At 40.4% G+C, this 25,057-nt stretch overlaps 2 protein-coding genes across 4 annotated transcripts in view; both read left to right on the forward strand.

Moving 5' to 3' along the window:
- Window positions 1–1,401: 1,401 nt before the first annotated feature.
- On the forward strand, window positions 1,402–3,084 carry LOC122190167 (serine/arginine-rich splicing factor SR45-like). The gene is made up of 3 exons (XM_042889957.1): window positions 1,402–1,464; window positions 2,209–2,337; window positions 2,440–3,084. Exons 1-3 carry the CDS (start codon window positions 1,402–1,404, stop codon window positions 3,082–3,084), a joined length of 837 nt encoding a protein of 278 aa, XP_042745891.1.
- PTN (pleiotrophin) overlaps window positions 2,588–25,057 on the forward strand; it is a 65,335-nt gene continuing 42,865 nt past the window's right edge. Inside the window, exon 1 of one of the 3 annotated variants that reach the window (XM_042890374.1) lies at window positions 2,588–2,895. The gene's annotated coding sequence lies outside the window, so the exon portion shown is untranslated. Of the gene's footprint in view, window positions 2,896–9,683; window positions 9,793–10,107; window positions 10,164–25,057 lie in introns of those variants that run through there. The other 2 variants (XM_042890375.1, XM_042890376.1) reach the window with 2 other exon arrangements.

The following is a 25,057-nucleotide window of genomic DNA, read 5'->3' on the forward strand; positions in this document are numbered from 1 at the left end:
TCATCTTTTTTTGTTTTGTATTCTATTGTTGTTGTTGTTGTTTTGAAACCTGCAGCTGTAAATGAACATTGAGGATGTTAAAGACACTTAGAATCTGGAGTCAAATTCTCCTTTCAGGGTCATCTGTGTGTCCAGATCAGGAAAGTAATAATACAAGACTATTTTTTTTTTCACTATGGACTTTCCTATAGGTTACAGGAAGCTTACAATAAGCCGTTGCTCCAAAGATCATGTAGGAAATAAAGCCTTGACAGAAAGAGACAAAACAGTAGAGAAGTTCTTGAGGTAAACCTCTCCAGCTTCACAACTCTTTTAATGAAGAAAACATCCCTGTGGGAAATGAATGGTCAGAGCCTGCCTTCCATCAACCCTTTTTCTCCATAGCACCCTATTCTTTTTCATCAGGAACCACAACAGGCACCTTTGAGGCAATGATTAATATGGAGTTGTTAAGTTTTTCTTGGCAGAAGTAGTCACACAGATCCTTTCAAGACAGTTGTATTGACCAACTGTCTCACCTCTTTCCACCTCTTTACAACCTGTCTCTCAGTGGCAAAGATTCAGTCAAGAAATTCATGTGTTATACTTAATTAATTTCAAAGGCATCAAAGAGTAGTTCAATTTGCAGCAAAGAGAATCTTTCTGCATTTGAATAGTGTTTTTTGCAGTGCAGTGGAAACTTCAGTTAAGCCTCAAGGTGTCTATGAGACACAACACTAAAACACACTTGCATAGCTAGGAGTTGATGATCCTTATGGGTCATTTTCAACTTGGGATGTTCTGTGATTCAATCATTCTACACTTTTCCTTTCTGTCTACCAACGACTGAGATACTTTCTTTTTCATTCTTAAGTGCTTCAGGCCATTTGTCCTCTGAGCAGCTGTGTTGACCTCATCTGCAGTTTTATTTTAGGCTTTGAGTCTAGACCAAGCCATACCACCCCAAACCAATTTCAGCGCATGTAAACTCAGCATCAGAAAATTCATTCATGAGCTGTGGGAAACAAGGTACAGAGAAAGGCTGCAACCAGATTTGCTCAAAGTTTGCTTCTAGGATTTAGCAGACAAATTATGCTCCTGATATTGTGCACCATTTTTGTGGAAAGCTGTTGGTTTCTGCAGAAAGTTTCCACTATTGGCTTAGAAGCTGAAAAAATTTTCAGTCTTTAGCCAAGGCACAGGTTTCTGTATAAAAGAATAAATTTCTTGACCCGTTTTGATGCAATGTGTTTTGGTATTAATCAGATCAGGCTTAATCCTCTTCCATACTTCCTCTGTGTTAACTGGACACAGTTGAGCATCTGAAATGTGCTATTGTGGTTGGATGGGGAACCACTGAGGGCTTAAAATGTCAACCACTACCAGGTGTTTTTTGATGGAAGTGCTTTTTCCTAGACATACATGGTGCTTGGAGTGCCAGAATTTCATGGAGAAGCCCTCAGAAAGGTGCAAGCTGGCTATCAGGTATCTATTCAGCTTTGCATAGTCTGAAACATGAACACGAAGTATAGTATTGAGTGCTCATTTCCACTCAGCCAGCTGTTAGAAGGAATGTTCTCTCCTTCTCAAGTCACCACTTTGCACTGCAAATCAAAGCTGTTGTTTTAACTTACATCACTGTCATTAAATCTGCCAGTGGTGCAAATCCTTAACAACCATGCCAGGACTAAACACATAACTGCGTGATGAAAAGAAGATGCCAAGGTGTGGATGGAAGGGAATAGTTTACTTTACTAAGAAAGACTCCAGGTGGGTGCAATTGCCCACGCCGGGACCAGCAACACAGTGCTTTCCATTGTCACAGATGGTAGGTGTTAGATGATGCAATGCGTACGGTGCCAGACAAATTACTTTTTTAGCTCATTCCTCTGGAAACAGGAGAGGAATCTGAACTGGATTTCTGTGCAAACCTGGAGCAGGAGATGCAAGCTGAGACCCAAGCAGTCAATGGGCTCAGTCTTTCAAATTGAGAGAGAGAATTGCTCTGGGGATCAGGAATTAGACAGAAATTGCCAGGACTTTGGAACAAGTCCACTTTGTTTTAAATCAAGTTGTGGGCTGGGGTACATTCTTATTCAATGCATGTAATGAACCTAAAAGTTGAAAAAATTGGAAAAAAAAAAAAAAAAAAGTGGAAACCTTGATATAACTCCAGCAACCAGAAGCATTGGAATGCCACGAGAAAAGCTGTTCTTGTGGCGTTTTCAGCTAGAACTGAAATTAGATGCTGTTTCCCCCACAACCCAGTATTTCCAGTCCAGGTCTAAGCGGGACACTGGAAGTCAAGTTAGAGCTCCCCGTACTCCCGTCAGCCAAATCCTCTCCAGGCAAGAGCCAGTTAGTGCCCATTAGGAGGCTGTAGCCTCAGCAGGGCTAGGTGCGGAGGGGCAGGCAGGCACTGCCCAGTCCCGGTGCGGGCGGGGTCCGCTCTTCTCGCAGCGGGGGCGCCTCGGGAGCCCGGTGTGCGGGCGGAGCGGCCCCGTCCCGCCTCCCGAAACCCCCCCGGGCAGTGGAGGCGAGGCTGCCCCGCGGGTGACCCGCCCGACGACGCACCCCCGCCGCATCATCACACGAGGGGGCAGCGCGGCCGCTAGCACTGCCCCGGCACCCGCCTGCCTCTGCCTCCCTCCTCTCGGCGGCTCGCCGCAGCCCGGGGTCTGTCGAGTCAAAGCGAGGATCAGGTTCCCTGCCTCCAGTATAAAAATCTCAGGGAAGAAATCTCCAGCGGGAGAGAGAGACGGGGAGAGGGAGGAGCGGGGCGTGAGTCGGAGGTCCGTGGGGAAGCGGAGCCGCGGCGCCGACAACACCCGCAGCACCAGCAGCACCCGCCGCACACCGGGGACGCCCGCGGCTCGCCCCTTACAGCTGCGGGAGAAGCGCTTCTTGCCGCCCGAAGTAAGTCCGAGGGGACGGCGAGGGCTGCCAGGGGCTGCCGGAGGGAGCTGCCTCCCGAACCCGCTCCTTCGGGCGAGATGCGAAGCGCTTCACCCAATCACCCCGCACCCGGGGGTTCTCCCCCGTACCGCCTCGTCTCCTCTGATTTCCTCCCCCCCCCCCCCCCCCCCTTACCCCCTCCGGGAATGACTGGGGAGAACCTGGCCGAGGGGCAGGCGGGGGCCGAGGTCCGGGGGTTCCCAGGGGTGGTGGGGTGCTTCGGGATCCCCCGTGGGTTTGTCCGCTCCGCTCGGGATGGGGATGTGTCGGGACGTGGGAGCGATAAAGGGGGAGAAGAAGGGGGTGGTGAGGGGATGTGACACAGCGGAGAAGGGAACAGGAGTTCTCTGGCTGATCCAGTTTAAGAGGACAGGAGGGCAGCAGAGACCCCAGGGTAGCAGAACTCCTGCAGCTTCCAGGTGCTCTGTGCCAGAAGTGTCCCGGCTGAGTCTGTGGATAACCAAGGTTGTGTTGTATCTTCTGTCTGAGCACTTCTTTCTATTACTATTATTTTTTTTTTTCATTTGTACTTAGCCTTTGTATTTCTACTTTTCTCTTGGTGAAACAGCTGAATCTTGCTAGTGCTTATTTATTTATAGCTACTGTTGTTAGTTTGTGTTCTCTTTCTTATGGAGGGATTGGCTGGGAGAAAGTATCATTATACCAATGGTGAAAATACAGTTTTCTCCTACTCAGCATACAGATTCTGCAAGTGTACTATGATTTCCAATTCTGATGCTTCTGATTCCTTGCACTCCTTCATTTTCTCTTCTTAAAAGCAGAACTTTGTGCAAGGAAAAGGTAATCATTTCTTCGGGACCTTTCCCACACTTTTATATAGTCAATGGGTGTCACATATCTATCTCTTCTGTATGGCAAGTGATCCACTTTGGTCGTGAATGCCTACTGTGTGTTAGTTCAGCAGTTTGCTCTGAAGCTAGATTACAGGATGGCAGGTTCTTAGGAGCATTGTGGGAACATTTGCAACATGTTAAATCCTTCTCTGTGAGATAGCCCTGAAGCTATGGATAGTGGTAGGCTTTTAAATTAGATCCTATTTGCCCTAAATGGCTTGTAGTACAGTGGAAGAGCACTACCAGTAGCTCATCAGCACTTCAACTCCGCTGTCCTTTCTTTTGTTCCCCTTTGGTCATGACTATTCTAAGCTTTTAGGAAAGCTCAACGTTTTGGTTAACAAATTGAGTAAGTGTATAACTTTGGTTGTATTAGGTTGTGTTAGGAGGAGAGAAGGAATAGAGAGAGGAGTGAAGGGTACAAGAAAAGTCATTATAAAGAATTTCTCGTCCTTAACATTTTCAAAACAATGTGCTTGAGCTGGTGTACAAAGCAGACTTTTTTTTTTTTTTTATTTTTTTTTAATGTATTTCTGTTTCCCCCCTGAAAAGAAACTGCCTGGAAATAAAACAAAAGAAAAAATAACTCTGAGAAGAATTACCTCTGAAAGGATAAAGGAATGTGAATAGCTGTGACAAAAATTATTAATTTGGTATAGAAATGAAAACTTAGAAATGAATGGAGAAGACATTTCAATGAAAATGACAAACAAAAAAAAAACCCCCACAAAACTCAGCAACTAAAAACTTGCTGTGTAATTTAGTGATTTTTCCTTAAATAGAAGGAAAATGAGGGGATCTAATACACCTGTCTCCAGCTTACACTAAACTCTTTGATGAGTTATTACTTATGAAGCTTTGGATGAAATTGAAGGAGAGAAGCTTACTGGTTTTTGGCATGCTTCAAAGCAAAATCTAAGATTAGAAAAGAGAAATTAGCAACAAATCTTTCTTCCATGAATGAGTTATTCTTTGTCTGTAGTGTAGAAGTGGCCTGACAACAGCATACTTCTTGCAATTATCGCCATGCCAATCAACAGTTCTTTGAGATATACCTGATATATCTTTGCCAGCTTGCGTGGTTTGGCTATAGAAAGCATAGTGGTTTCCTGGTTACCATATACCTGTATTTTTCTACGCTCCAACTGGCACTAAGGACTCACCTGTGCTTATGTATGTTTTGTGTAGGTTCATCCTTCCTTGCTGGTGTGTGTTACTTAGCTGACTTCTTGCAGTCATGGCTCCAGCATGGTACTTCTCAAGTCATATGTTTCTTTTTCAGTTATTCCAGAATCCTCGGATGATAATTAAAAATGCTCTTCTACAGTCACTCAGCCCTTGCTCTATTTGAGTGCATTTTTTGCAGCAGGAAGATGGGATTATTGTATGTTAAAGTTGCACACTGGGGCATTAGGAACAGAATGGAAGTTGCTCATGAAACTTAGCGCTCTGTTCAGGGGGCCCCATTACCTATATATACTACAACAGTGGTGTTTTCTGTGGGAACTGATTTTTAACAATGCAAGCTTTGCTTCGATATTTACAGCCTCTCGCTGATCAGTGTATCAAAAGCATTTTCATTGAGAGGATTCATTTCAGGACTTTAATTGAGGAAGTCTCTTTGTTTCAAGCCTCTTTATAATAAACCATTCAAAATGCTGTCTTTGAACAAACTAGGTCACTGTAACGTGCACACACACAGTGATTCTCATCTGCTTAGGGTAGTCTGCATTTGGTCGACCCATATCCCTGGTGAGATTGTCCCTGATTTATCCTTCTTGGACTGGCTCGTTCACAGGGAGCTTATGCTGAAAATTCACTGCTGGAGGTCATTCTCCATTCTTGGCATCTCTGGCAGCCTTAAGCTTAAATTGCAGCCTCATTTTCTGTCCAATCAATACCACTCTTATGTCACTGAGTTTCCATGGTGCCCCCAATCTTCTGTCTACATATTGATGTCTGACAGCAGGAATAGCATTCTGTGTCGCTATATATACTTACTAAACCTGTCAAAACTATTCAGGGTCTGTCTCACTAATTTATATCCATATCCTGATATTATTTGAATCTGTTGAGCTTTGACTGATGGAACTCACTGCACTAAGAAATCAGCCCCAATAATGCACTCCAGGGATGGCTCAAGGAATGGATGTTTTGAGAAAGGCAAAAAAAAGGCTCTTCTAGAGTAGCTCGGGTAGTCTAGAATTTTTTTTGTGCACAATGGATGTATTTGAAAACATCTAAGTCTCAATAGCTCCAAGTTAATTCTTTGGAAATCATTATCCATTGTGCTCCTTTGAATGCATAGGGAGTTCTCTCTGATGGAGCCATGCAGAGGAAAACAGAAAAGTGGGCATTGTCAAATATTCAATATGCATTTCAGGAGATTTGGGGGAAATCTGTGTCTGTCCCTCTCACATCAGCTTTCTTCAGCAGAAAAGTGGGAAAATGAAACAAAGGGAAGGAGCAATGTTTTCTGTAATGTGGAAGTTTTGCATTTTATCACAATAGCCCACAGAGCTTTATAGTTGTGTAAGAAGCAATGCAACTGTATCTGAGGACTGACACAACATCAACCAAAGAAGTTCAGAGGAGGCCTCTTAAATTCCAAGACACCTCAAATTACGTTGTTTGTGCCAGCAGTAATACAAACTAAATAAAGACAAGTAGATTAGTGTTTTGTGGTTTTTTTTTTTTGTATGTGTATTTTGTCTGTTTCTTCTTTTTTTTATATATAATTAAATATGCTTTGCAAAGCATTATCTTGTATCAGCTGAGGCTGTTGTGAGCTGGAGAAACTTTTTTATCTCACTATCTTTAACATGGACATGATCTATCATATGAAATAAGAGTTGGCAGTCAGTATGGAATATGCTGCTTAAAACTTTGTTTGCTCCAAGTTGCCAGAAGAGCTGAATCAGTGATGCCAAGTTCATTATTACTTTTCAGACCCTATTCAAGCTCCAGTAGTCTTTTTACTAGTAAAAAAGTAAGGACCTCCAAAACATAAAGAACAACCTGTTGCAGGTGATATTTGACAAGATAGTATGAAAGTAGCTCAGTTTTTTAATAGTGGCTTATCTTAACATGGTAGAAAGGTAGAAAGGGTTTTTATGAAAGTAGACACTCTACTGACCAATACACTCACCTTACGTTATTCCAAAGGATTGAATAATGGAACTATTTAAAATATTTGGCACTACCTCCTGCAGTGGGGCCATGATTTATGATTGTAATAAAATATGAGTAGTCAAATGTTGTGGGGAGAGGTGGTGCCATTTTTTTTTTTTTTAAGACCCGTCTAATTTCTCTGCTGGCTTTTGTATGCGAGAGTGACTTTTTAAAAACTGAAATAATCTTGCAGACTGCTTTTTATCATCTTTCAGAGCAAAGGTTGAGAGAACACAGCTATAGGCAGTTTCACGGAAGGTGAAAAGGGAATGTGAATGTAGAGAAGCTGGATGCATTACTGGTGCAGTCAGGTGATTTCACACCCTGCTCCTCCTCCTCCCCAAAAGCCTCTGCCTTTCTTTGCCTTCCTTGAATAGAAGATTCTGTTTTCTGTACATACAACCTCTGGAGGTGAGGAGTAGAGTTGATTCCGTGTGAGGCAAAATCTGGTTTCCTTATGTTGAGTAAAATCTAACATATTGCTTGGCAAATGTGATTGATTCACTGGCAGCTGCAAAGAAGGGGTACAGACAGAGCAGAAGAGTGTTACAAGACTTGGAGATTTTCTGATGAAAATAGTTTCTGAAATTAAATAGTGTTTGGGACTCCAGCTCATCATCATTTAATAAATGAGGAGATAAAATTTTAAAATGGACCTCGCTCCTCTGAGGCCTACCAGCACTGTTTCAAAGCTTGTTGAATGTTCTAAAGGGTGTTACAAAAATTGCCCTTCCTCATTTAGTTTCTGTAGACTTCCCATGGAGTTTGGACCTTGTAAACATCCCATTTAATTGTACATGATACCCTCTATAGGTTCCTGCAGGGAGGGAAGATAAAGAAGAGAAATTCTCTGATACTTAAGCTGAAATTCCTTTTTTGGCACTGGTCTGCAGCTAGTCAATATTGTAAATAAAATTGATTTTTTTGCTGTCTCCAAATATTTTTGGAGCGACCTACTATCTGCACAAGTTTTCCTCCCAGCAGCAGGAGTAAAACCAGGCAGAACACCTGAGAGGGAGGAGAAGGCTATGTGTACTCTTCTTTCCTTCAACAAGCTCCTCTCTACTTGTCTGGGATGATATTCTTGGGTCTTAGTGGGGCTGGTCCAGCCGGTGGTAGAGACAGGCACCCCATATGTTACGCAAGCAGCAAGGTGAGAAAGCATATTTCTCAGGCTAGAGTGGACAGTTTGTCTTTATGTTCCAAGCCTGTAAAGGAAGATAGTCCACTTTGCTGCTGACTTTGTCATCTTGCCTGTTGCCTTAGGCTGTCCATAGGGGTTAGAAAGGTAAAAACTAGGTAACTGTATTCAACAGATGTTCTTTCAAGACATGAGGAATTCTGTGCCAAAATGAGCAGTAAATGTATAGATACCTCTGGAAGTTAGAATGTTCCTATCTGATCGAAAACAATAAGCATGACTTGAATTGTCTTCTCAAATTTTGTTCTATGGAATGTCAGGCATAACCCTGTTTTGTTCTTGGATTACGTCTCTTAGAGTCCTGGGGAAAATGGAATTAATTTCATTGCCATCCAAAGATGATCAGACTATTGAATTTAAGGAACATTGTTTCGGGTATATCACTAGTAAAACAGAGCTGCTAATTCATTTATTTAGCTCTACCTCTCACACACTATGTATCTCAAAGTGCAAAACAACCCTAAGAATATGATACAAATGTACACGCCCTTCTGTAATCTGAAATAGAAAGCCCACAGTCTGGAGAATCTTGTGATGGAAATATAGGTAGTTCCATATCAAAATCTTTTTAATAAAAATAGGTATTTTATTGGCTTTTTTTTTTTTTTTTTTTTTTTTTTGTAACAGATTTACATCCTGCAAACAACAAAGAGAAGAGTGTTATTTGCTCAAAATGCCCCTGTTAAGATTTCTATCGTGTTCTTCTAGGCACTTTTCTAGATGTTAAAGAAAAGATAATATACATATACATACACACACATATATATATATAAGTGATTCAGGAAGGGACTTGGATGTAACCAGTAGGAAAGATGGCATCTCTAATACAATGCTGTCCCTGCAGTATTTTGGCAGTGCATCTCTGTCTGTTTTGGGACAACTGAACTTCTGTTTTCATACTGAGATCTTTTCCAGCTCACTAAGTCATATTCTTCCTGTTAAGTGGAGATGAATACTAATACTGGAACACATCCTCCAATTATTATTCAGACAAAGTTGAGGCTTCAGCAAGAACTTCTTCAGAAGATGGGCTATAGAATTCAACCTAAGATTTAGAAAGCATGTTCATATATTTGTCTGTCTGTTTTTGTCATATATTTGTGTGTCTATTCTTAAAAATAAGACACAAATGTGCAATTAAGTTGTTAAAGGGTAGTGACTGTTCTCATATTTCTTGTGGCAGAATCATTGTTTTCATCGAGTGTGTTTGGAGTGGTGTACATTTTAGTAGGTACAAGATAAATCAAATGATTTTTCACATAATCTACCTTAATTTTAGTAGGAAAAAAATTTGAACTTGTTGATCTACCTAAGGTGGTTTTCCTTTGATTTTCTCATGAAAAGCCATTCTATTATACAGGCTTAGTTTTGCTTCTGATGCTGACGAAAGGCCTCTGAGATATTCTGATTGCTTCCCAGTAGTTTGTGTCACCTGACTGCTTGCTTGGTTGTTCGGATTGCTGTGTTCCCAGAAGTCACGAAGATGTTTTTGTCTGAGAAAGAGTCATTTGCTTTTATTAGAAGCCTGCCTGGGTGCAGCTGATATGCAGTAGGGACTAAGGAGTGGAAAAAAATTTACTAGCTGTCCCTCCAAGGCCAACAAAGGATTTTCTGAAATCTTCCAAAAACACAGTAAGTTTTGATCCAGGAACTTCCTCACATTTCTTTTATTAAATCCTCATTTGCTAAGCTGTTCCTTCAGCCCATGTTTCTTGCCTGATTTGCATGTTGTCAGATGCTTTCGCTAATCTCTGTAGTTGATGTTTGCTTAAGTGATTATTTGGCAGAAATGTGCAAGCAGGCATGTGTGTGATTGCTGTTGGCATGGCAGTTAGTTTGATATGGCATTAGCATACTTGCCGTGCTGCAAGCTGCCTCCTCTCCTAGGCTTACTCAAGCAGCAAAGAGGAGGAAAAAAGAAAAGCTTTTGGGGAACCAGTCACTGTATGCTGATCCTTTGGGCAGTTTGGCCAAAGACCTGCTGAATTCAGAGAAGCATAAAGGTTGCTCTCACTTTTTCTTCTGCTAATAATCATCAATAAATCCTCCACCAGCAGAGGATTTATAAGAAGTTGCAGGGGCTATGGACTGTGAAAGTAAGGGTAGCTATGTTGACTTTAGTATCTAAGAATTTTCCTGTGCTGGCAAAATAGCGTAGAAACTGACTTTATTGGGTGATAAAGAAGAAAAAGGTAGCTCTGCTCACTTAGTGGCTTCTAGCTTTAATTGGGACTCTAGTTTGCGTTTTGGGCTCATTAATGCTGAGTAGACATTTGGATTATAGGGGTGTGTTAGTGTTTTAAGAGAGCTTAGTCTGTTCTTTCAATCACTTGTAATTTAAACTAAAATCTTTGCAAATCTTATGCATTACAACAGCTTTATGTGCCGTGAGTTATTTCACAGAGAACAAGGGGATTACTTAGACAAAGAGAAGTAAAAATGGGTTTGAAACCTTTGCTGAATCAATGTCATAATCTAGAAGATTAACACAGCTCAAATAAAAGTTTCTTCTGATGCCATACATGTTTATGTGCACACCTTTTATGTGTGGGTTGAGATGAAATCTCCTGTGATAAGTTTAAAACCATATTTTTTACGGTGGGGCCTTTGGTAGCCTCACTTTATATCATTCTAAACACCTGTTAAACCATGAACTACTCAAGCATTTTATGTTAGAAGTTAAACTGTTGGAGAGCTAATGTAAACTTCAGTACATCAGCGTTAGTAACCAAGACTTTCTGTTGGAAATTTCTGACCATCAACTCTAATAACTGTATAATAACTGCAACATACCGTGGTCCAGGCATAAGCCATTGCCCAAACCTGTCATGTTAACTTTTTACTGCTGAAAGGTTCAGACTTCCACCTGAGGAGAAATGGACACTGCTGTCTGCCCACTGAGAACAGCTCCTGTTTCAGTTTTTACCTTTGAAGGGAGAAAGCTTCTGTTTAACATTTGAAGTGGTTTTGTAAAGCTGCATGAAATCCAAAGTGTGGCAAAGCTGGGAGCCCTAACAAACTGCAGAATTGGTAATACTTCTGTGGTGAAAACATACAAGGTTTAAACAGTATGGTGAAAAGTGAGTGAAACTCCTTGCTCCTACTCACAATTTTGTCCTAGAAGATTACTCTGAGGCTACTTTCAAAAATGGAACCTTTTAATATTGTGTAATTGAGATAATATTTATGAACATGTTTGTTAATTCAGAAGCACAAAGTGAAATGTGGTCCTGTCTTTCCTTTGGCTGTTGCTCTGTGCCCAAATGCAACTGACTTGTGTGAAAGCTCTTGTGAATGGCTGTAATTTCAATACTGCCATACAAGGGAAGGACTGAAAAACAAGGGTAGATTATTACAGCACGTATGTTTGTTTAATTGCTGTGTACTATTGTTTAGTTTGAATTATTCATGACTATATCTACAAAGAAGTAGTCCTGTAATTGAGAATCTCTCTGGTGCTAAGCACAGCAGCAGTAGATTGCGTGGATATGGAAACTGAACATTTTTATGCAGAGAAGATTACATATGTAGCTGCTTTACCCCAGTATGGTGCTTTACATAGATATCAGAAGCCTCTTTCAGTTTGGAGGTTTACCAAACTGTAGAGATAACTCACAAATGTGTTCTCTAACTTTAGACTTTCCAATTACACAACATGTACTATAAATGACAGCTTCACTTCTTTCTGTGCTGACACTTTCAGCATGTGCAATAAGGCTCCAGCTCTTGCTGGGATTTTGCCAATTGAGATTTCTCAAGGAATTGTAGGTGGGAATTTCTCATCTTATTTTAATAGGGAATTCTGAAATAAACAAAAACCCTAAAGCAGGAAAAGATTGTAAAGTGTAAGTTATGTGTCTAAGTCAAGAAAAATTGAACCTTAACTATTTCACATTAGGCCTATCAAAATGGAAATTCTTGAGTTACTGAATCCAGGATTTGTATTCCAAAAGTTAGTGAAAATCTAGTCTGTGTGTGGTTGTGTACAATTTTTAATGGATATTGAGAGAATGGAAACCACAACTCAAGCTCTATATTAGATTCACAGAATGGTTTGGGTTGGAGGGGACCTTAAAGCACATCCAGTTCCAACCCTCTATTGTGGTCAGGTTTGCCACCCACTATATCATGCTTCCCAGGGTGTCTGTCTCTACTGAGATAGATACTCTAGCTATAGCAAGTTATTTGTGATGTCCCATGAGCTATTTATTATGACTTTCTGATAATCACAATGTCTCACAGGAAGTGTAGTATAGTACATGTACATATATGTAATACGTGGACATATGTAGTATAATATATGTGATAGGCAGTGAGGATCAGAAATTGAAACCTAAGCATTTTCTGTAAGATTCAATGTCCATTGTGAGCTTTCTTCTAATATCTGTTGCTTGGATAGTTGAGAGAGGAAAAAGACTTCCATATTTTTGACCAATCTTTATTGTTTTGTATGAGCAATGCAACTTATTACCTTAATTTTCATTCACTCTTTCAAATGCTTCATAAATGCACTCAACAACATGGTCTTAGGCTGATTCTTCAGGCACTATCACCCTTCTTCTATAAAAAGAACTTAATATTGTTCTTGACATTAAATTCTCAGTTGCTTGACTAATACTAAAAGAATGACAGACCTTGTCTCTTATCCTTTGTTTATTAAGTTATCCTGATAGCTTTTTTCAAAGGCTTTGCAAATTTAAGCAACTTACATCTAGTGAGGAGTAGCCAGGTTTATTAGAGGATTCTTGCATATTAGGGACATGATTTATCTTTATGAAAGATGGAGCAATCGCATTTCTTGAACTGTTTGTTTTATTTTGTTCTCCCTAACTTTGCCTGGCAGTTCTGCCTCAAGTTCATTACTTGTATAACTTTGTCATACATTTCTGCTCCCTGCTTTGAAGTGAAAGCTGAACCAGAGGAGCCATTTAGCTTCTCTGCTATCTTCTTGTCTGCCCTATGTGAATTCTTTGCATCCTGGTAGTTTTCAGGTCCCGCCAGCTTTTCTGGTGTTCCACTTTCCCATATGCTTAAGGAATACCATATTACTTGTCACTATGTATTTGCCTCCTTGTTTCTCAACCTTGCTCTTGGACCTTTTGATCTCCATTTTACATCTCAGCTGCCAAAGTTGTTCTCTTCCATTAGTTTCACTTGGGCTGGATTTCCATATATTTATTTATTTTTCTTAAGGACACCGGGTGAGTGAATAAATTCTTTGAAAAAGTCATTCCTCCCCTCCTTTTCTGAGCGGTATCATCAGCAATTGCAGTTTGGCATTCTTTCAGAATATCCATATGCTCAGTCCTTGCATTCTTCCTGTTTCCTGCAACATTTCCTTTAATAAAGAAGTGACTCCCAAATATAGTACTTGAAGTCTGGTTCTCTTAGGACTGGCAACAATCTCCCAGGCATAACATGCACCATATTATGCAGTAATGTTAGAGTGAGGGCTCCAAAAGAGTGTGAGAGAATCCTGTATCTTCATTCCATGGAAATACATTGTAACTGTGGTAATTCTCCCTTCCTTTGGAAATCAGTCTAGAAACGCGGCCCCAATTCCTGAGTCAATTTTTCATTCTTTAAGACTAATTACCCTTCTGCAAGCTTTAAATAAGTTAAAGGCATCATCTGAATTCCACCAAAGTAACTGAATACATATATAAATATGCATACATATGTAATATAAATATAAAATAGGTTTATTGTGATTTATATTTGCTATGTAGTTTGTCATTAATCCCTTCTGGGTTACTGCCTCTTTTTTGATTATCACTTGAAGAAATTGTGCTCCAGGAAACTGTGATATCAGAAATGTGAGCTGATTGTGCTCATATATATCTAATTGTATGCCCTGATGCTTTCCAACTGTGGTAAATGGACAAATATTTGAAGCAAGTATGTTGTCGAAGTTGGAATATGCTGTGAAAACTGCTCATTTTCCCTTAAGCCTGATTGTGTTAAATTAATCTGATGCTGACTTAGTCTCCCTACATCACACAGAGAATGTTTAAATTAAATTCTGTTAGTAACATTCATACTTATTAAGTGTCTTTTATTTAGCTCCTGCAATCAACAATATTCTGAACAAAATTGATGTGTTCACCCTTCCCCCCCCCCCCCCCCCTTTTTTTTTTTAAAAGGGAAAATCAAGGTTTTGAGCTTACAGCTTCTTTTAGGTTATTACCTTTTCATTAATGAATCCCGAAGCGAATCTTCAGCTTTCTGAATGGCAGGCATATTTTTTTGCATCCATCATTTTGGAGCTACCTCACACTGTCTATGGTCATGGTGGTAAGGGCAGCACTTGTCCACCCACTCATATGCCCTTAGGCAAAAGTCGGAACCAACCTCTTTCCCAGCTTGCATCTCTGTGCACAGATGGAGTCAGAGAGACAGGGGACAGTAGTGTGTTGTCACCAAGTAGTGCCACAACAAGCATTCTTGAGCGCATCTTTTGTCTATTTTGGTGCATGCTGGACCTCTAGCAGAAGCCAGTCAACTTACACAGGCTTATACCAAGAATAGGAAGAGAAGGTTAATTGATAAGGAAGACAGAAATGTACTTCTGTATTTAACAGGATCTTTTTCTTGTACACAACAGAAGTAGATATGCAAGTGGAAGAAGATTTACACGAGTGGTAATGATTACTAATCACAAAGGTCATTTGTACTTTTTTCTTGAATTCTTGCCTCTATTCCCGTAAAAGAGTAGAGAGAGAAGAAGGAGACAGTTATGAGTCTTAGCTGGGTGCTGTTCACTATCTTCCTTAATTTTCAGCAAAACAGTGTGTGAGTTAGGTGCGTAGCCACATGTAAGCCCTGTCTCTCAGCATTTCCATATAAGCCTGTTAACTGGATTGGGCAGGGCTTAAGAAAGAGCTCGTTCTTATTCTTGATGAGCTCAAGTGGCTTTTATGTAGGGTGCTATGAATGGGCACAAAGGCTTAGTACTGCTTGTCACCATGCAACTCTAAATGTGTTATGGCTTTTGCTGTGGCACACAAAGTATCAGCAGGAGCAGAAGCCAATTGAGGTTACAGCTGATCTGGTGTGTCTCCTGAAGGGGCTTTTAGATCACTTGCCTACACTGCCTCTGAATGTGGCAAGTGAAAAAAGCCCAAGGGGTGACAAGCTTCTGTTTAAAGTAAATTGTTGTTTTGGTTGAATGAGGAGGAAAAGATGTCTTTTTTTTTTTTTTTATGGTACTCTGCAGTGCATAGGCTTCAGAAGTTGAATAACGTAACTTTTCTTAACAGCACACCTGTATTCTACATTCCAGTTGCTATTGTTGCTGGACTGAACTGCACAGTTAAGGGATTTAGTGGGGGAGAGAAGAGTGTACTTAGTGACTCAGAACTCAGTGGAAAGGTTTTTTCATTTGACAGGTAGAAACAACAAAGACCACTGGCCTCTTGGCACTGGGGTGAGCCTTGAGCTTTGTGCAGTAGGCCTGTGGGATTTGACAGCTCTGTTGACACAATGGTGTCAAATCAGCATACTGATAATGCCAGTGTACACTGCGACTCCAGTGTTCCCCCTGGCTCGGAGAGAGTTCATTACTCTGTCTTATGGGGTCCTTTTAAATATATGTGGTTTACAGGTGGTGTGCAGCTCTGTGAGGTGCCAGAACAGTGGCCATTGATCTAATTCTTCTCTTTTCCTGAGGGAACAGAAGGTACACTTGTAGAACTTGCAAATCACAGTGACAGAGGTCACAGGCACAGTAAATGTCAAAGTAATCCTGATGGATTGGACAGATCCTCTGAAATTGAGAAAGATCTTCACAGAGAAAAGAAGCATGCTGTTCTTTGGGGTTAATTAAATGCACTCATGTAAAATTTGGAAGCAATGGAGTAATATACCAGGAGAAGATCTCACAGCCATTACTACGTGCTGCCGAGGAAGCTGAGTATTCACCAGTAGCCCATTAATCTCTGGAAGGATGAGTTCAGGTCCTGTTTTATATTCTAATGACTTTGTTGCACACGGACTAACTTAGCAACTGGATGCTGTCAGACGTGACAATTTTTGGCCTGAGAACTTGTATCTCCAATTGAGAATTGAGGATGTAGAGGCTGTAATGTGCGTGTGACAGCATTTGGTGCTACATCAGCATCTGTCCATTTGGACAGTTAAAAACAGGAAAAAAAAAAAGTGGATATAGCTTGCAGCATTTGAGTTTGGCATTTGTGATTCCTTTGACATTTGCCAGAGCTATCACAACAGATGAAGGTGGTACCCAAGACAAGACTGTGAAAGCAGATAGATGCAAGGCGTGCAAAATCTGAGGACAGAAAATTGCCATGCTGTGCCATGACAAGCCAAGGCAGAACACCCTGAGAAGATCTCTAGCCATAAGTGCATTGTAAAGCCAGCAGAGCTGCCGTGCTCCTGTGCCCCGACTCAGGGCCAAACCTGGAAGAGCAGGTAGGGCTGCAGTCTGGAATGAAGGGCTCGTTTAAGAAGCCTTCGTCGTATACTAGTAGGGAATGACAGAGATAAGTGGGGTGGCAATAGATCATTTCTTCTTTTTCTTTTTTTCCTCTGTGCGGCCAGAACGGGACTGTGAATGCAGAGGAGGTGCTGTGGGGTAAGAAGTGCAGTTTTGTGGAGGTCCAAGGCCAGAGAAATGAAATGATGTGCAGCTGCAGAGATGTGTGTGGGAAGGTTACATTTCCTTTGCCTAAAGCCAGTTTGGTGTATCTAATAGAATTTAATGTTTTATGCTGTGGTTTTTTTTTTTTTTTTTTTTTTTTTTTTTGTGTGTGTTTTGTTTTTTGTTTGTTTTCTGTTTTTAATCGTATTTTCATTTTCCCCCTTAAGCAACGACTTTACTTTTTAAAGGGAAAAGAAATCATACTCATGTGTGAAGTGCCTTATTTGGTAACTAAGAATATCACAAGACAGTTTGCATTGACACTAACTGTTCGTTCCTGGCTAAAGATCTGCTGCTGAGATGCAGTGAGCTGGTTTGTAAGCAGGTGTGTGATTTGAGTTCCATGGAAATCTATCTTTGTGTCATACTGTCAATTCAGAAGATTTTAGGAGCTTTTTAATAGCTGGTCATGTTCTGGATCTATTTCTGTTTTTGTTTTTTCTTGTTTTTTTTTTTTTTTTTTCTCCCACATTCCCTTGGCCATTCTAACTACTTTTAATTTACAGAACTCTGGGCTTAAGGAGATATCCCATCACACATCCACAAATCTGTCTGGAATTTGTTCTTTACTGCTTTTTCTCTTTGTTTCTGTGGGGAGAAAATGAGGAAAAAAAAATATTTTTCTGGTAAGGAATTGGGTTAAAAAGGCAAGAGGTGGAAAACACCCCATGCTGGGAAATAAAGAGAAGCAGGGTGGTGGGGTATCAGGCTAATAGAGATCAGAGGCAGAGCTCCTTCTGTGACAGTGCTGCAGGAAGGTGGAGGAATTAGCTGATTTGATGGCAGATGGTCTGCAGACTGTCAGAGGAGGCTGGTGCTATGGTGTTCCTTAGAAATCTGGGTGCTAAGTCTCTTTCCTGTTTTCCCAGTCACACAGCTTCATAAGATAAAAGCTTCATCGAGCTGCTAGGCCTTGGTCTGGTCTTGTAGGACCCAGCCAGCCGCTGTGAGAAGGGTTAATTCACACCATCGCCACGGAAGACAAAATGGATCTTTGAAACAAATGTGGCGGTGGGGGTAAACCCATCAATCATGAGAATACTGCTTTACAGTAATTCACAACTGCAGCTTTTTTCTCAAGCAAGGCCTGGCCGAGTTTGATCAATCCCCTGGCTCCCAACTATTTCTCAGCAGGCAGCAGCTCGCTCCTTCTGAGTTTGTGTGTACATGAAAGCCCACTTTATATTAACTCTGTGGAATAGTATTTTTTTTCTTCTCTAAACCCCTTAGCACTAATTCGGTGTAATTATACTCATTGAATTAAGTACTGACAGCCCCATTCCACCCCCTTTCCTGTCAGGATATTGGCCTAAAAATCGCTAGATGAAGAAAATCCAAAACAACGATGGGTTTCTTTGTTCTGGCCTTCTATATAGGGTTTTATTATTTAAATGCAACCTATTAGTAACATTTCAAAGTATTCATCCTTAAAGCTGGGGACTGAACATTGTTTTTCTTTTAAACATTAATGAAGAATTATCCTTTAGGCTTTAAGGAAAATGCTAAATATTGCAAAATTCATTACTGACTGAGCAGTGGCATCATTATTAACAGCCTGAAGCTACCGAGGACCTCATTCTCTCTTTTTGAAAGTGGGGAAAGTTTCCAGGGAAAGGTAGGGAACCCTCCCATGCCTGTGTCTGTATCTCAGGAATATTATCTCTCTTCTGTTTTCAGGGCTGAAAATAAAGATGCAGGTGTCCTAGGACAGCATGATCTGATTCTTTCTAGGTCTGTATGTATGAATGAAAGTTATGTCATGGAAAATATCTGGACTAAAGATGATTTTAGGGACCATAGATAGTAGACAAAGGCATATTAGCTCTGAATGCAGTGCTCTGGAGAAACATTTGAAAGTGATTCTAAGGCATATACATGAGATGGTCAGTCTAGGGAGATGGTTCTGATGAGAGATACCAGAATAGTGTTTTCTGTATTAGTTCCAGTGTTTTCAGAAGGTGTGAAAGGAAAAGAAAGAAAATGGAAAAACTGTCCAGCAAGCTAATGGCTGGAAAAAATCTGCTTGGTCACTTAAAGAGCTTAGTTTGTCTGACAGACTCAAGAAGAACAGATAACCACATTGTAAATATGTTTTAGAGTAGAAAAATAACAATTATTGAAGGCCTCTGTAACTTGCAGGAGAAAGCTGTGATAGGAAAAATTCAATTACAAACCAATTTGCTGTTTTGCAGTGCAGATGATGAGAGGCAGGATGAAAATTTCACAAATACTTTCTTAGAAGGCAGTGGATCCCTCATCTTATGAAACTACTATTAGAGCAGTAAAAGTGGGGTCATGGGTTCTAGAAGATTGATATAGGGAACTAAGTTGGGGCTTTTGTGTGAGTGTATTCATTTTGACTCAGTAGGAGAATTTTTGCTCATCTGCTCGGGCTTAAATGTGAGCAGGCCGATATTGTAAAAGCTTGTGTTTTAAAAAATGGTGAATGTGTTGCTCTAACACGTTATGGAGTTTCAATTTTAACTGTAATATACAAATAGTGTAATTTAGGTGTCAATCTGTGCAAGTACAATGCTTACTTTGTACAAGTAAGCCCCAACTAATACGTTGCTCCTTATTATATTGAATTGTAACTCAACTTCTGTAGATGTAGAATACAGACAAGCAGAATGTGAGAAACAAAGTGAACAGGGAAACATGCATTTTAAAACAATAAGGCCCATAACAATAAGGATAGGGGGTTGGGGGATGGGACGGGGACACATTTATCATCAAAGAATGGCACTGTGTATTCCTTCCATATAATATATATATGTATATATTTATCCTCTGACTTACATTGCCTTAGTGGAATGAACTTTCTTGATGTCAGACTAGCAAGCCATATTTCTAAAACCCTGGTCCTTTAGTACAAAATGGTTCTTTCCAAACATGGTCTTACAATTCCTGTAAACTTACTTGTCTGTAAAAAAAAAAAAAAAAAAGCCACTTCTTTAGGAAAAGTGAATTAGAATGATTAGAGACATGCATTTAAGGTGAAATAGGTTGATTTTTACATAGACAGATCTATTCAGAATGAAATAAACTAAATCAAACCGAGATGGTGCCAGTTTGCTAATTCAGAGAAGAATATCCATGCCCGTGTAATATTTGTTTCCTACCTTTACTTGGGGAATATACTGTGATAATGATATCTTCCAAACTCTGCTGGACTGAGCAAGTGGGCATCAGAGAGAAATAAGGTGTTGGTTTTAGTGGCTTCCTTTGCTAATGGGAGTGAGGGACTTTCATGTATGTTTTTCTAGTAATGTGGATAAGCAATTTTTTTTCCTGAACTGGGAGAAATGCTGATTTTTGTCTCATCTAGAAGAATGAAAGGTCTTAGCAGCTTTAAAATCTAGTTTAATTCAAGCACCAGCTATAACAAAATAGCTAGCTCTATTTAATAGATTCTGATGCATCAAATCCCTGATAACCTTTTCCCCCAAAATGCTTGTTTCTCTTCCAGAGAATATGGATGTTTTTCTACAAAGCACAATTCCCTGAATTGGGTCTTCATGTGTAATACAACTTGGGTGGGGAAGATAGAGGGCAAGAAACAGAATTTGTAAGCTTGTGATATGATGAGAGGTTACAGCCTGCATCAATTCCTCAGACCTCCAAGCATTCTGTTTTCTTCTGGTTTGTTTTACGCAAAGTTCATGCTTCCCAAGTGGCCATTAGGGCCCTTTACCTTTTCTTTTGTCTCTGTGATCAGTATTCCCTAATTTAATGATGATATCACTGTAGTGGAACCATCTGGAGAGAGTCAACTTGAAAAGGGCTGAAATTCATGTCTGAAAATCCTGTAAAGGAGAAATGCTTACATGTGGCCATTGTGGCTTCTGCAGAGCAGAAGGAACATCATTTTGGATTTCCAGAGGAGATGGATTTCCTCTCTATTTTTGTGCATGTAGCTCTTTGCTACAAGGAGAGTTTTCAACAACAACTGCATGTTAGATGGAAGCATATTAATTTTGGACTTTCTTTTGTGCATAGTTGCCTAGATAGCAAACCTTCTAGTGCAAGTGAGAACTTTCCTTAAATATCACAGACAGTATTACCAGAACAAGATAAATTCAGGTAGGCAGACATGTTGAGATTAGAAGGGCAGCAGTAGATAAAACAGAGAAATGTATTTTATGAGCTACTCTGATTAGCTCCTAATCCTTACACAGAGTTGATTGAACTTTGGTTGAATTGTTCTCTCTTGGGACATTGTTTCTCAGTTTGTATAGCTGACACAGAAGATCCATTCATACTATCCTTGGGGTAATTTGGGGTAATTTTGAGCTACCAAGACTGACAGTTGAAACCCTAGAACATGCAAAATAGGAAACAGCAGCTAGAGCTGGTGCTCTTGCTGAACAGATGGTGACCCAGAAAGCTGTATGCTCAGCATTAAGTACTTAATGACATGCAGGTGTCCTTCATGGTTTGGAGCACTTAAGTTTTTAAATTTACTGTAGGAAGTTGGTTACTTTGAAGACCAAATGAGGCTTCCCACCTCTGTAGAGCCATTTGAGGAACAATTTACTGCTGTCAAAATATATCCACTTAACATAAACAGATCTGCAGCATAGAGCTGACCTGAACTTCCCTGCAGTGGGAAGTGCAGTGGGGATCAACCAGACATATCTTTGTTCAAGAAAATTCAAAGTCCTAACCAGATGCCACCAGACAGAAGAACAATTTTGATCATAATTCTTCACTTAGATGTTCTCTGTTTTTGTACTAAAACAAGTTGTTTTAATCAGCACCGTGTTGTTGCTCTCTCTACATGTGTGAAATAGCATTATCTTATTATATTTTTTCATGCTTTAAGTGAGTAGCAATTTAAGATAACTAACAAAGGCTTTCCTAAGTGATTCTTCTTGCTGTTTCCAAGCCAGTTTTTGAAGAGTCAAAGCTCTGGGTCCATGGGGATGAGAAGAGGAGGTAAATCTGCAGGCCATAGGAGTGGGGAGGCAAAAATACTGTCATATCTATCTATCTATCTATCTATCTATCTATCTATCTATTTATTCATTTTCAAAAGTCTTTGAATATGCTGAGTTTCTCTTGCTGTGACCCACGGACTGTATATACTCGTTTCAGTAGACGTGATCTCTCCATTTAACTGAGCAGCTCCAGCGTATTTTGTCTGTAGGGTCAGCGAAGGCACAGGTAACGTGAGTTTTCTCCTTGTGTGCATGTTGTGTCCTATCTGGTGAATCACCAGGGTGTGTCTGTCTACTGCTAGGGTATGACCACTGTGGAGTGTGATATAGATTATCAGAAGGGTGAAGCTGAAGTCTGAGCTCATTGCTCAGTAGAAGTGCTAATGCCACTCCAAGGAAGCTTGGCTTGTCATCTTGTTCATTGGATTAAAAGTGAATAAAATGTAGTGACTCCAATCTCTTGGATGTTTTCTTTTTTCCTTTGGATTCATTAGATTGTGGTATAGGGGTTAGGGAAATTAGTGGAATCATGCCTGTTTAGCTTTAGGAAGGAGAAAAAAATATCTCATGGTTCTGAATGACAATTGCTCTGCAAGGGGCAACTATCTCCGGGTAGGAGGTTTATCTCCTTTAAAGTGAGATTTATTTCACTTTATCTCTAGGTAGGCTCTGTTCTGAGTAGGACTTAACTGTTAAGCACTGGACTGGCAGAACTACATTTTACACATTATATCCTCCATCAGGATAAGGCAGGGAGACATTCTTGGGAAATAATGTCTCTTACTGAGATCTGCCTTGTAGAGCTTTTCCACACACAAGCACCCTGAAGTGCCCTGTTGGCTTCTGCACAATTTTTTGTATGCTCAAGTTGAATTTTGACTAGTTATTCTGGGAAGTCATTAGTGGTATAAATATCCCAGTATAATCTGTGATTATCTTATCTATATTTGCAAATATTTTAGTTTTAGGGAAGTGGTGCAGGCAAATAGGCTTTACCACACTGCTGCATCTCAGACTTTCCTTTCTCTCCCTCTTCTTTTCTTTCTGTTGCTAGCATCAACGAGCTCTCTCTTCCAGCTCTGTAGAACAGCAGGCAGTAGGACATCTTTCTTTCATCTGACATTGGGATGCACGGTGTTATTTAACTCCTTTTAAAAGCACATCTGGTTAAGATGCCCTAAAAGAAGGAGCTCCTTGCCAATGCTGTTGTAGTGAGGATGTGAAACATGGTGAAAATAGAGGAACACACGAGAAAATTGATGCTGTATCTGAGCAAATAAGCAAATGCCTTTTAACTACAGCTAATCCCTAGTGCTATTTGTTATCAATCAAATAAATTAGGAGTTGAGACAAGTCAAACCATGTGATGTAGAGGGATGGAGATGAATGGTGAGTGTATATATAGGGGGGCAAAATACTTATAAATACTTATATTAAGAGAACTTCAAAACTACAAACACAGCTTTGTTTCTATTTGTATGTCTTTCCTTGAAATGAGCTGCCCACCTTCAGGCATCTACCACAACTTCTTTTCAGGCATTTCTCCTTCTGCCTTTAAATCTCCATCCTTTTCTGGTAATCTGATTATAAATTCTATTTTTTTTTTTTTTTTGGGGGAGGGCAGGGAGGGGGAGGTAAGGGGTGGAGGAAATACCACCCTCCTTCCCTCCCCCCCCCCCCCCCCCCCCAGTCCCCAGTCCCCAAATAACAGCATCTTTCTTTGTGGAATCCACAGTTTTTGAAAGTGGACTATGTTCCCTCACACCTCCTGTGCTTTTCTTTTTCAAATCACATAACTTCCTGCATGAGGTAACCTTTTCTATCTCTGTCCATCTCTCTCTCTTGCTTGCTCTCCCTCTGGCTTGCTTTTCAGTCAGTATTGCTCTCTGGGTCCCTTGCTCAGTGATGAATGAGTTTCATTCATCTTTCTTTTGGGGGCTCTGTGAAAAGCTTTAGACTTTGCCTGCTCCCATTTTTTCGCTCCACTATTCATTTCCATGGTGATGGAGAAAGGAGGGGGGATGGCAGAGTGGGTGGTAGTAGGGCCAAAGGTCAAGAGTGGCCACTTTCTGAATTAAAGCTTTGAATCCCATTAAAGGTGACACATAACCTGGAGTAACACTCCAAGTACTTAGCTGTCAAAGTCATCAAAGCAAAGGAGAAAGAGGCAGGAGAAGAGCGAGATCAGAGGAGGAGAGACTTGAGAACGTGGAGTTTCTGTCAGGATTACATCTAGTGACTTAATATAGGGGTAGTTCATTTGTGTTACCATACACTGGCTTCAGTGAGGCTGGGCTCCAAAATCTGCATGCAGATGGGGTGTGCGATGTAGAGAGGATTCCCTTCAGCCTTTGATGGACAAATGTAATCTTCTGGTTAAGTAAACAACCCTTCCTCTCTAAGAAATGGGAGGGAGGAATTGAGTACAGATAAATGTTCAGACCACTTTGGGATTTCATTAGGTTACTTCTTCTCGTTTCTTTCACTAGATGCCAGCTGCACTCAGCCAGCTAAGATGAGGGACATCTTTTGATTGTACAAAAAGCCACTGAGAGAAAGTCTATGTCCTAGAAGACAGACTACGAAACAGAGGAAAGTGTATCAAGCTATTTCCAAACATCCACAATTTAGGTCTTTTTATACCATTACATTTGGAATCCTGACAATTCCTATACTAAAAAATCAAAATCCCTTTCTCATTTGTTCCACTTGTTGAGCCAGTGGTTCAAAGTGGAATTTAGCTTCAAAGTGCATGATCTTGCTTCTGGCACTATCTTTGTGATGCAGCAAAAGTAAGAAGTGGATCTGTATATGCTGACAACAGGAGATAAAAATGAAGAATTGGGTAAGTTATTAGGAAAGTCTGACATTCTTGTGTATCCTTCTTTCTTTCTTTCTTTAATTTTTTTTTTTTTGTTGTTGTTGTTTGCCAGATAACACAGTGAAGGAATAGTTTGAGATGCCAGATATCCTAAACTGAGGAACAAAGGAGGACTAGATAAATGAGATGAGAACTGTCAGTCACATGTAACTCTAGAGAGGTTAGAAGTCCTCTAATTAGGGGGAGAATCAGTTGTAACAGGTATTATTTCATGCGAAAGTAAAGATTGCTGAGAGAAACAGATCTAACTTTGGAGATATGCTGCAGCTAATAAAGGCAACTAAACCAGTCTGGGAAAGGATGAAAACAGTAACAGCAGCCACTGCTTCAGAGGTATGCAAACTTGGGCCAAGGGGACCACAGAAATAGGGCAGAGATGAAATGAGTGGAGAATAAAAGCCTTGTACTTTTCTTTAC

This window comes from Lagopus leucura, unplaced genomic scaffold, assembly GCF_019238085.1.
Source record: "Lagopus leucura isolate 7727_CA_CO unplaced genomic scaffold, USGS_WTPT01 Super-Scaffold_100159, whole genome shotgun sequence".
Lineage (NCBI taxonomy): Eukaryota > Metazoa > Chordata > Aves > Galliformes > Phasianidae > Lagopus > Lagopus leucura.